Source organism: Oryctolagus cuniculus, chromosome 21, assembly GCF_051225735.1.
Source record: "Oryctolagus cuniculus isolate XC-2025 breed Fujian yellow rabbit chromosome 21, ASM5122573v1, whole genome shotgun sequence".
In the NCBI taxonomy this organism is placed as follows: Eukaryota; Metazoa; Chordata; class Mammalia; order Lagomorpha; family Leporidae; genus Oryctolagus; species Oryctolagus cuniculus.
Genome location: NC_142887.1, coordinates 26974598 through 26987228, shown reverse-complemented (window position 1 = coordinate 26987228; position 12631 = coordinate 26974598). Strand labels below are relative to the sequence as shown.

General features: G+C 49.8%; 1 protein-coding gene across 5 annotated transcripts in view; it reads left to right on the top strand.

The window, feature by feature from the left end:
* Positions 1–12631, top strand: part of THOC5 (THO complex subunit 5) — a 47035-nt gene that overhangs the window by 25304 nt on the left and 9100 nt on the right. For all 5 annotated transcript variants that reach the window (XM_008274682.5, XM_008274681.5, XM_089323349.1 and 2 more), the window contains 6 exons: positions 2500–2608; positions 7693–7794; positions 8659–8755; positions 9190–9304; positions 10540–10643; positions 10800–10887. In XM_008274682.5, the coding sequence (XP_008272904.1) occupies positions 2500–2608; positions 7693–7794; positions 8659–8755; positions 9190–9304; positions 10540–10643; positions 10800–10887 (615 nt within the window). The remainder of the gene's footprint in view (positions 1–2499; positions 2609–7692; positions 7795–8658; positions 8756–9189; positions 9305–10539; positions 10644–10799; positions 10888–12631) is intronic.

Sequence of the window (12631 nt, the reverse complement as noted above, 5' to 3'; positions counted from 1 at the left end):
TTGAAAGGCAGACAGACAGAGATCTTCCATCCAAATGCCTCCTACAGCCTGGGTTGGGCCAGACTGAAGCTCGGAGCCTGGAACTCAATTCAGTTCTTCCATGTAGACGGCAGGGACCTAAGTACCTGAGCCATCACCTGCCGCCTCCTAGGGTGTGCGTGAGCAGGAAAGTAGACCGAAAGTGGAGCAGAGACTCAAATGGAGGCACTGGGATGTGAGCATCTTAGCTGTTGAGCCAAATGTCTGCCCCAGAATAATGCTTTTTATTCCCCCCACAGGCACTCCCCTCCTCTTCTTCTTCTTCTTTTTTTAAGATTTGTTTATTTTATTTGAAAGCAATACAGAAAGGCAGAACAGAGACAAAGGGAGATCTTCCATGGTTCACTCCCCAAATGGCCGCAGCAGCCAGGGCCGGGTGGATCCAAAGCCAGGAGCCAGGAGCCTCATCTGGTCTTCCACATGGCTGCTGGGTCCCAAGGACTTTGGCCATCTGCTGCTGCTTTCTCAGGAGCATTAACTGGGAGCTGGATCAGAATTGGAGCATCCAGGACTCAAACCAGCATCCATATAGGACACCAGCATTGCTGCAGTAGCTTTATCCACTGTGCCACAGCACCAACCCCCGTGAATATTTCAGAATAACTAGTAGAATTTTGAATATCCCCAACCTGAAGAAATGATGTCTGAGGTGGTAGATAGGAGAGTTACCTTGATCTGATCATTGTACTGTGTATACATGTATTGAAATGTCACCCTGTACCCCGTAGATATATACAGTTACTTTGTGTCAATTAGGAATTTTATTTATTATGAAAAGATTTGTAAAGATAATACAGAGAGTCCCCACAAACTGTTCATTTAGCTTCCCCAAAGTTACCAGCTGAATTAACTGTCACATGGTTAGCAAAGCCAGTGTCCGTTTCAGTGGTCCCATACCATTAAGCAGACTACAGAACTTGTCAGCATTCCCTTATTTTTCCACTCATCCTTTTTCTGTCTTGGGATCCAAGCCAGGATCTGTCACTATATTTAGTTGTCATACTCCGTAGTCTCCTCCAGGTGGTGACAGTTCCTCATTCTTCTCTTTTTTTTTTTAAAGGGGTTAATCCTTTTTTTTTTTTTTTTTAAAGATTTATTTATGTATTTGAAAGAGTTGCAGAGAGAGAGAGAGAGAGAGGTCTTCCATCCTCTGGTTCACTGCCCTGTTTGCCGCAATGGCCTGGGCTGCACTGATCCAAAGCCAGGAGCCAGGAGCTTCCTCTAAGTCTTCCCACACGGGTGCAAGGGGCCCAGGGACTTGGGCCATCTTCCACTCCTTTCCCAGGCCACAGCAGAGAGCTGGATTGGAAGTGGAGTAGCCAGGACTCGAACCGGCGCTCACATGGGATGCCAGCACTGCAGGTGGTAGCTTTACCTGCTACGCCACTATGCTGCCCCCCACCTTTTTATTTAAGATTTATATGTTTATTTGAGAGAGTTACAGAGGAGATGCAGAGGCAAAGGGATAGAGAGAGGTCTTCATCCACTGATTCACTCCCCAAATGATCACAACGGCCGGGGCTGGACCAGGATGAAGCCAGGAGCCAGATGTTTCTTCCAGATACTGCATGTGGGTGCAGGGACCCAAGGACTTGGACCATCTTCCACTGCTTTCCCAGGCACATTAACAGGGGGCAGGATTGGATGCAGCATATGGGACTTGAACCAGTGCCCATATGGGATGCCGGTGCTACAAGTGGCAACTTAACCCACTATGCCACAACACTGGCCCCAACTCTTTCCTTTTCTTTCAAGACCTTGATTGAGTGAGGTTATGGACATGTCTCTTGTTACTAATCATGATGACCTTGGCCCCGTGCTTCCTTTCCACATTGTATTTCTTTTTTTTTTTTTTAATTTTTAATTAATTAATTTATTTATTTTGACAGGCAGAGTGGACAGTGAGAGAGAGAGGGACAGAGAGAAAGGTCTTCCTTTGCCGTTGGTTCACCCACCAATGGCCACCGCGGCTGGCGCGCTGCGACCGGCGCACTGCGCTGATCTGATGGCAGGAGCCAGATGCTTGTCCTGGTCTCCCATGGTGTGCAGGGCCCAAGCACTTGGGCCATCCTCCACTGCATTCCCTGGCCACAGCAGAGAGCTGGCCTGGAAGAGGGGCAACCGGGACAGAATCCGGCGCCCCGACTGGGACTAGAACCCGGTGTGCCGGCGCCGCTAGGCGGAGGATTAGCCTAGTGAGCCGCAGCGCCGGCCTCCACATTGTATTTCTTAGAAGCAGAATCACTGAGTCGAGCCCATACCCAAGGGTGCTTCTTAGAGGGAAGCAAAGAATTGGTAGACATGCTCTTTGCTGTTTTTTATCAAATATTACGTTGCTGTTGCATTTCAGCTTTTATAGTAAAAGGCCATAAAACCACTTGGTGTTTCTGTGGCACTGTTGACTCTGCTTTACGTGTGTGACTTATAAATTGTCCCTTCCATTCTCAACCCCTGCTCCAGATGACAGTGTGCTTCACCTGACCTTCTACTACCTCATGAACCTCAACATCATGACAGTGAAAGCCAAAGTGACAACCGCCACGGAGCTGATCACTCCCATCAGTGCAGGGTACTGGACAGGCATGGTGGGCGCGGGCCTGGGAGGGGCGTGTGCTGAGCACCTGGGTGGAGCTGCTGTCGGTTCCTCCCTCGGGCTCTGAGGAGATTGGCTGTCATCTCTGTGTCCACGAGGCCCAGGAGTCCCGGCCCATCACTTGAGAAAGCACTCGCTGACTTTATTTGTGAAGTCCTCTTACTGTGAACAGTAGACATGATGATGACAGCATCGTTATTTATTTATTTAATTATGTATTTGAAGATTTATGTATGTATTTGAAAGGCAGAGATACCTAGAGAAGGGTGGGGGAGATATCTTCCATCTACTGGTTCACTTCTCAAATGGCCAGGGCTGCGCCAGGCCAAAGCCAGGAGTTTCTTCCAGGTTTCCCACGTAGTTGGCAGGGGCCCAAGAGCTTGTGCCATGTTCTGCTGCTTTCCTAGGTGCATTAGCAAGGAGCTGAACTGGAAGCAGAGCAGCTGGGACTCAGACCAGTGCTCTGATATGGGGTGCGGGCATAGCAAGCTGTGGCTTAACCCACTGCACTGTTAACACGAGCCCTCGGAGTTGTAACCACTGCACCAGTCGCCTGCACCTCTGTTGCTGGGATTTTCACTCTCCACCTCAGTTCAAACCCAGGTTGTCCTTCCCTGTGTGGTGGGAGGAAGGCTGTGCTGGGTCTCAGCAGAGGGTGAACAGAGGCACAGTAATTACACAGCCTTCCCAGGAAACCCCTGACTATCCCTTCCACAGGCAGGGGTAGTTGGAAAGAACTGGCAGGCCCTGGGGTGACCCAGCCCCCACTTAGTTGAGCACTGCGGTGCTGGTGAAAGCACTGAGGCTCAGGCCTGGGGCCTGGTGCAGCAGGGCTCTTCCCATCCCATCCAGTCTGTCTGACGGAAAGTGTCTCCTGGCTTTGAGACCCTGCCAGTAGACTCCACACTCCTTTTAGGCCACAGCAGCCTCGGTCCCTGAGCTGGGGAGTGTCTGACTACTCAGATGCACTCTGGGTGAAATTGACCCTGACTCCAGCAGAGGGAACCCAGGGCTTGTGCTTCTGAGCACCCAGCTACCAGGCTCGGCAAGGACTTGGTTCAGTGAGCAGCTTTAGGGTCCCCTGGATCCTGGTGGAGCTGCTTGTCGGGAGCATCCGCTCACTCATTTCCCAGGTGCCCTGCGTGCTAACACCAGGGCCGCAGGCTATGTTGCCTGCTCGACTCCAGCTCCTTGCGAAGCTGTCTGCCTGACCTCAGTGTCCGTTTCCTCATTCTGTGCCCCTGATTGTGATAATCCTTTCAGGGTACTTGTTAAGTCAGTTCTGGTGCTTAGCATAGACGAGGCACGTGGTAAATGACAGCTGGCTGATCATCATTGATGCTTTTCACTTTCACAGTAGCTCTACCAGGTATCTGGCTCTGGACACAGGTGAAGAGGAAAGCCTTAGCTGAGTGTCAGTCTGGCCCTGTAGCACTGTGCTGTACTCTGGGCATCTCCAAGTGGGCCCTGACCCCAAAGAAAATGCCAGGGTGGAAACAGGATTGGATTTTTCTTTTTAAAGATTTATTTTATTTATTTGAGAGACTCAGAGAGAGAGAGAGAGAGAGAGAGAGAGAGAGAGAGAGAGAGAGAAAGGTCTTCCATCCACTGGTTCGCTCCCCAAATGGCCACAATGACTGGAGCTGGGCCAATCTGAAGCCAGGAGCCAGGAGCTTCTTCCAGGTCTCCACATGGGTGCAGGGCCCCAAGGACTTGGGCCATCTTCTACTGCTTTCCCAGGCCATAGCAGAGAGCTGAATCGGAAGAGGAGCAGCCGGGACATGAACTGGTATCCATAGGGATGCTGGTACTGCAGGTGGAGGCTTAGCCAATTATGTCACAGCACCGGCCCCCCAGGGATACTTTTTAAAAAATATAATCACAATCACAATGTCACACTAGTGTTCAGTATCCAGTCAGGGTTCAGAGTGCCCTGATTTTCCCATAAATTTTTATTTATTTATTTTTTTTGGCAGTGGTGATTTTGTTTTCATAGTTTGTATTTTGAATCTGGATCACAGTAAGGTCCATGCATTATAGATGGGTAAAGCTTTGTCTGAGTTTTTGCCGTTCATCTGTCGAGGAAAGTGGGTTGTTTGCTATGTAGGTTCACCCTCGTCTGGATTTTGGTGGTTGTGTCTCTGTGGAACAGTTTAACATGTTACTCTTTGTCCTTGTGTTTCCTGCGGATTGATATCTAGATAGGCAGTTTGACCCCATTCTGATTTTTTTTTTTGCTGGGGAGAGGGCAGGAGTATGTCATACATTTTGTTTGACACCTCCAGAGGGAGACACAGGCTGACTCTTTTTGTGATGTTAGCAGCACACTAACAACTGTTGACAACTATTGCCTATATCTGTTCATTCATTAGGGAATTGGTGTTTCTAATATAGACATTTTAATCAGAATTAGATTAACACTGCTGAGTTTTCCTTAAGAAATTATTTTCCAGATTGATCTTCATTAGGCCATTTCAATGAATTTTTCATTAATCCATTAACTTTTTTTTAAGATTTATTTACTTATTTGAAAGGCAGAGTTACAGAGGGGCAGAGAGAGAGAAAAAGGTCTTTCATCCGCTGGTTCACTCCCTAGATGGCCACAACAGCCGGAGCTGTGCTGATCTGAAGCCAGGAGCCAGGATCTTCTTCCGGGTCTCCCACGTGGGTGCAGGGGCCCAAGGACTTGGGCCATCTTCCCAGGCCATAACAGAGAGCTGGATCGGAAGTGGAGCAGCCAGGACCTGAACTGGTACCCACATGGGATTCTGGCACTGCAGGCAGCGGCTTCACCTGTTACGCCACTGCACTGGCCAAAATGTGGATATCTTAGCTTCTAGGCTACATGCCCTCTCCTCAACTATATTTAGTCATTTTCCAACCAAGGTGTTTTTTTTTTTTTTTTTTTTTTTTTTTAATTTAAGATCCATTTATTTATTGTAAAGGCAGAATAACTGAATGGGAGGTGTTCCATTCACTGGTTCCCTCCCCAAATGGCCACAACGGCCAGGGATGAGCCAGGCCGAAGCCAGGAGCCTGGAACTCTATCCAGGTCTCCCACCTGGGAGGCAGGGGCCCAGGTTCTCAGGTCATCTTCCATTGCTTTCTCAAATGCATTAGCAGGGAGCAGGATTAGAAGTGGAACAACTGAGAGTGGACCAGTGGCGCAATATAGGATGCTGGTTTTGCAAGCAGTGGCTTAACCCACTGCCCTGCAACACCAGCTCCTCAGCTAAGATTTTTAAATCTCTTTTCCATCAAAACCTTGTAACAGCGGCCAGCACTGTTAAGCCACCGTCTGCAGTGCCAGCATCCCGCATGGATGCTGGTTCAAGTCCCGGCTGCTCCACTTCTGATCCAGCTCTCTACTATGGCCTGGGAAAGTAGTAGGGGATGGCCCAAGTGCTTGATTCCCTGCACCCGAAGAGGAGGCCTGGAGAAAGCTCCTGGCTCCTGGCTTTGGATTGGCCCAGCTCCAGCCATTGTGGTCATTTGGGGAGTGAACCAGTGGATGGATGACCTCTCTCTCTCTCTCTCCATCTCTCTGTCAGTAACTCTGCCTTTCAAATAAATAAAAATCTTAGAAAAACAAAAAAGCACCTTGTAACAGATTTAACTAATGGAATAGTTTTTCATTTGGGTGTTAGATTTTTATGACTATAAACAGCCTCTCCTTTTATGTCTCTTACTTTTACCAAATTCATTTGTCCTGAGCTCCATGTTATCAAGAAGTTTGATTCTTCATTAGGTTTTGTCAATAAAAGCCCTTCCATGCAGCTTTGGTCCTATTTTATTTTGATCAGTTAATAGTAGTCACTAAACACTAACCAAAAGACATGTATTCTCTGGGCAGCTCTTGTGAGGCAGCAGAGGTGGCAGAGACACGGTCTGGGGTACTTGGTGAGACTGAGAATAGGGAAGGGGCAGGAGCTGCCACCGTGTTCAGCACGCTGGGCAGTAGGAGCAGCATTCCCGCCTGCGTGCTCCTGATGCAGATGAAGAGAGATGAAGGAGAACCCCTATTGGTTCAGGGCAGGAAGAGGCCTGTCTCCTTTGTGATACAATCGCCATGCTATCCCTGACACCACCTCTTCTCTGTCACCTTAATTACAGCCTGTGCCCTAACCATCCCAGGTGGATAGCAGTCTGTGGCTGTCTCTGCTTACGACACTGGGTCACCTTGTCTCCAATGCTTGTGATAATATCTTTCTTTAGGCATCTAATGGAGTCCTTTTTTTGTGATTAGCATGAGATTTGGTCAAAGTGAGACACATACAGCGCTGTGCCTTATTGTCTGGGTTGGAAAGGAGTCTGTTCTGCTTCTGAGCTATTGCTGGTATCCTGGGATTTGCCTCTGACATAAGGCCCTGTCACCGTATCAATGTGTTGTTTTTTTTTTTAATTTTTAAAAAAGATTTATTTGTTTGAAAGAATTACAGAGAGAGAGTGATAGAGAGAGAGAGAGAGAGATCTTCCTTCTGCTGGTTTACTCCCCCAGTGGCCCCAACAACCAGATCTGGCCCAGGCTTCAGCCTGGAGCCAGGAATTCCATCCGTCCATCCTGGTCTCCCGCATGAGTGACAAGGGCCCAAGTGCTTGGCCCTTCTGCTGCTCTCCTAGGTGCGTTAGTAGGAAACTGGATCAGCACTGGAGCTGATACAGAGTGTGGCATTGCAGGCCACAGTTTAACCCACTGTGCCACAGCACCTGCCCACACCATATAATAATTGAAGGAAGACTTTTTTTTTAATTGGTGGTTAAGAGTACTGCTCTCTGTGAGCAGCACAAAACCTGCTTCTAGCTTTTACTCGCAGTGTGATTGTGGAAAAGCCATAGCTTTCAAAGCTCTGAGTCTCCTCTTAGAATGGAAATGATAATCCTGCCTCAGGGTTGTGAGACTCCAATGTCCTTGAGCACATAAAGGAACTGGCCCACAGGAAGCAGTAAGTGGTGGCTCCAGTCATCTGTGAGAGGGGACATTACCACGCCCATAAACCAAGTCTCCCCTGAGGCAGTACATTCACCAGCATTCTCACCGAGGTCTCTCTTCCCTTTTCCAGGGACTTGCTATCTCCTGACTCAGTCCTGAGCTGTTTGTATCCCGGGGATCATGGGAAGAAAACTCCGAATCCAGCCAATCAGTATCAGTTTGATAAAGTTGGGTGAGTGAGCGAGCAGCATTCTACCTCTCCCAGGCTCTCAGCTTCTGTCTGTGGCAGCTCAAACCCAAGCAGGAGGCCTGTTAGGGCCAGAGGCCACCAAGAGGCAGGGACGACCCAGGGTAGAAGGGGCACTTGCCCATTGTCGCTTACAAGTTAAAGGGATGACATGAAAGGCAGGAAGAATCAAAACTTGGGGAACATAAGAGTAGGTTTTATTGTATCACATGATAGAATAAAAGTAATATTTTAATTCTCAGATTAAAAATTTATAAATTAGACTGTTGAAGACATCAGTATGCTGCTTTTTTTATTTTTTATTTTTTTCTTTTAAGATTTATTTTATTTATGTGAAAAGCTGAGCCAGAGAGTTAGAGACAGAGAGAGGGGTCTTCCATCCACAGGTTTACTCCTCAAGTGGCCACAGATCTGAAGCCAGGAGATTCTTCTGGATCTCCCACTTGTGTACAGGGGCCCAAGCACTTGGGCTGTGCTCTGCTGCTTTCCTGTGCACATAAGCTGGGAGCTGGATTGGAAGTAGAGTAGTGAGACTTGAACCAGTGCCCATGTGGGCTGCTGGGGCTGCTGGCTGTGGCCTAACCCACTATACCACAACACCAGCCCCAATATACTGCCTTTTTGTTCGAAATTTGCTAGTGAGTTGAAGGCTGCGAGAGGAGAAAGGGAAAATGAGTGTGGGAGAGATGAACTTCCCAAGGGGGCTTCTCTTGCAGCCTGGCTGTGAGCTGGGCTGAGCCTGAGGGCCTGAGCTTTTGTGAGTCATGGGAGCATGGGAGGAGGATTGCATCCCAGGACAGAGCAGAAGTAGATTATAAAGTCATTTCATTCTGTCGATTTTTTCTACAGCATCCTGACTTTGAGAGACTATGTACTCGACCTGGGTCACCCTTATTTGTGGGTACAGAAGCTGGGTGGCCTCCACTTCCCCAAAGAGCAGCCCCAGGTATGTAGACTGAGCGGATCTCCCTAGCTTCTCTGCCAGGTGCCTTTCAGAGCTTTGAAGTAGCAGGATGTTTTCCTTCGGGGCTAGAACCTGTCATCCCCTTAGGACTGAGAGGTCCCCAGCCTCCTTGTACTGAGGTGGCTTTTGCCTTCCCCTGGAGCCTCGTAGTCATTACCCCGGGATAACTTGGGTAAATGCTGCAAGCTGTGCTGCCCTCTGTCTTGTGTACCAGGATGCCGTGAACAAGGTGTGAGCAGAAGCTCAGGGTGCCTGACACCTGAGCAGAAGGCTGCTTTTTCTCGGGAACTATTGTTCCTGCCAGGACTCAGTGTCCGGCCTCTGGGGTTCCTGAAAGGTACCCGCCTTGAGGCAGACAGGCAATGCCTGGAGAAGAGGGGAAGATTCCGACGAGTGTCTTTTGCTGTCGTTCACAGCACACTGTGGTTGCTGACCACTCGCTGAGCGCTAGCCACATGGAGACCACCATGAAGCTGCTGAAGACCAGGGTGCAGTCCCGCCTGGCCCTCCACAAACAGTTTGCATCCCTGGGTAAGCTGGTGCTGGAGCGTACACCACCTAGACACCAGGGGTCAACAGTGACCTAACCTTTCATTCAGTGCTCTTGAATTCTGCTGACGGGTCAGGATTCCTGCTGTTTCCTAGCAGGGCTCTTGGCAGCTTCATCCAGGCAGAAATCAGAGCTCCCTGCAGTCATCAGGGCTGTCCCAGCCCTCCCAGACAAGGCCTAAAGCCTCGGAGTAGCACAAGGTCGTGGGTTGTTCAGGGGCAGGATCTCATTCTAGTTCAGTGCGTTGTAGATCTGGTGTGCATTCCACAGGTATTTAGTAAGAGCATGATTCATGGCAGGCCCTGAGCGTAGAAGAGTGAAGGCAGAGGGGCCTGCCTTTGTGGAGCTCACACTCGGCTTATGTGAGTAGAGCTGTCCAGGGAGCCACTGCCTCTCCCCTTGCTGTAGGCCTGAGCTCATGTTCCCCACCTGCCTGTCCTCTTAAACTCCCAGGGGACCCTAATAAGCCACTGACCTGGGTGGTGCTGGTATGGGGGTTTTCTTGTAGCGTACTCATTCAACAGATTCTTGGAAGGTATCTGTCATGCACCCAGCATCTGTAGGGTCATGGAGGGGGAGCGGTGTCGGGGTCACTGTGGTCTAAAAGAGCTACTGTCAGGAAAGGCATAGGATTTCCAGGGCCCATCTGTAGACCCTGCGCCAGGCCAGCTCTGGGCTTGCAGTGGGCAGTGATCTCTTCAGAACAGCCTCTCTCTCCTGTGCCCATCCCTTGGTCTCCATCAGCGCTGCTGACTGTGTCCGCAGATTAGATGATTGTCATCCCTGACGGCCTTCGCTGTGTTGGCGTCTTTGCTTATTGGAATGCTCATAGGAATTTACCCTGCAGCGGTTCCCCAGGTCTGCCTTGGAGGAACTGACACAGAACACCTCTGTCATTCCTCCGGCAAGGTCAGCTGTGGGAACAGCCCTCTCAGCTGTCTGGCCTAAGGAACAGTCACAGCTGCAGGGGCCGTGGTTTTGGCCACAGGGCTTTTTGTTTTGCCCTTTGAATGCTGGCGCCAGATCTGGCCAGGACCACAGCCCTGGGTGAGGGTCAGCGGGTGTCCCTGCTCTCTTTGGCATATGTTGACCTCACTACGTCTTGAGTGCCAGGTGGAGCTGGACAACTGGCAGAGCCATCAGCCCTCCAGAGAGCCCCAGGAGGATGTTCTTTGTCCATTCTACCTGTGACACCACCTGTCTGGCTCTCTTTTAGAGCATGGCATTGTACCAGTTACCAGTGATTGCCAGTACCTCTTCCCTGCCAAGGTTGTCTCTCGCCTGGTGAAGTGGGTGACGATTCCCCATGAGGATTACATGGTAGGTGGAGGAATGACAGGTTTCTCTTACTGGCCGACTGGGGGAGGAGGGGTTACTGCAGACTGTGTCACCTTTCAGCCCCTGCCCTCTGCTGGGAGGGCAGGGAATTGACCAGAGAAGCCAGCATGTCACTTCTTGTCCACTGTCCTGTTCTAGGAGCTCCATTTCACCAAAGACATTGTGGAGGCGGGACTGGCAGGAGACACCAATCTCTACTATATGGCGCTCATCGAAAGGGGCACAGGTAATTGCTCTGAGGGTCACGGTGCTCCTGAGGCTGGGGCGCTGCCGAGGATCAAACACCTGGGGGTGGCCTGGAGGAAGCAGACAGTCCTGGAATGCTGCTGCGAGGACTTAGCAGAGAGCAGTGGTCTTGGAGCCCCGTTCCTCCAGGACTTGCGCTGTGCAGCACCGTCACACACGTGCTTTATCTCACCCTTCCGACTGTCCTGGTGGTAGTGAGAGCATTTCTGTTGTATAGGTGAGGAATCTCAGGCTTAATCACCAGCCCAGTCTGACCTCTGCGCCTCTTCTCTCCGCCCTTTGTTTTAAAGCTCGCTGGCATCAGACATCCCATTTCGCCCCTTCACAGCAGGAGAGGGTCGTCTCTGTAAAGGGCAGGGGCCGAGGACCTCCCTTCCTCATCCACCGTCCCTGCCTCTTCTTTAGAGGCATCGGAAGCTGGTGTTTCTCACACTTCTCCTGGGCTCTGACCCTGCCAGGGCTTCCCACTGGAGCCACCCAGATGCTGCACCCAGGCTGTGGTGCTGTTGTCCCTCAGCCTCGGCAAGCCTGGCACTGCCCACAGGATCGGACCCCGAGGCTGGGCACGGTGGCCACCAGCCGAGGCAGCTGTCACTTGTTCTGGATGAGTCTGCTGTTGCTCTGACTACCTGAGGCTGGTACTTAATGAGGAAAGAAAGCTAATTAGCTCCCAGTTCTGAAGGCTGGGATCCAGTGGTTCTGTCCGTCCGACCTCTGGTGAGGGCTTCAGGCAGATGGCATCACAGTGGTGGCAGCTGCGCGGAGCAGAGCAGCCTGGCAAGAAAGGAAGCCACGTGTCTGGGGCCAGCCTTGCTCTTCCTGTACCAGCCAGGGTCCCTCAGGAACTACACGAATCCCTCCCGAGGACAACACCCCAGTGACCATCAATCACCGTCCCCTGGGCCCCACCTCCCTCTCTCAACATCGCTGCACTGAGGACCAGGCTTCTAACATAGGAAGCCTTGGGGGACAGTGTTCAAACTGCACCCAAACCCTAGCAAGTTGTAAGTGCAGGAAATGGAAGATGGGACACCTGCAACCAGAGTTTCTCTATCCCTCTTTGTTCCTTCTCTCTTTTTATTTTCTTCATAGCCTTTAAAAAGTACTAGGAAGAAGCTGAATATTTTGGATACAGCTGAGGCCGTCTAATACCACTTTGTTGGCTCCCTCCTAGTCGTTGACCACTGTTTGGAATTTGCACCTATGCTTCCCATCCTTTTTCTTCATCCCTAAAGAACGTAGGTTACTGTTTTGAAAGGGCACAAAAATCCAGCTCAAGAAATTTATAAAGCCTCAGGGTAGGAAATTATTGGAAGAGATCACTTCTGCTTTCAGGTTGAGGAGGTGAAAGCTTGGAAAGATAATAAGTATTTTAGATTAATATATGGAATGATTGGGATCATTAGCATTTTCATTGGATGAGTTGTGAAATTTGAAAAACAGAGAAAGATGAATAAGTAGGAAACAATTCCAAATATATATACTCCTTAAGTCATTTTATAGCAGGCCAATTTACAAATTTTATATAGTAAGGATTAGAAACAAAAAACTGAGCGACAAATCCAGAAATAGGTGCTAGCTATTATGACAGAAGTGACACGACAGCAGAGAAAGGAATCTTAATAATTTTTTAAAGATTTATTTATTTGAAGGGTAGAATTAAGAGAGAGAGAGACCTTCATCTGCTGGTTCACTTCCCAAATGGCCACAATGGCCAGAGCTGG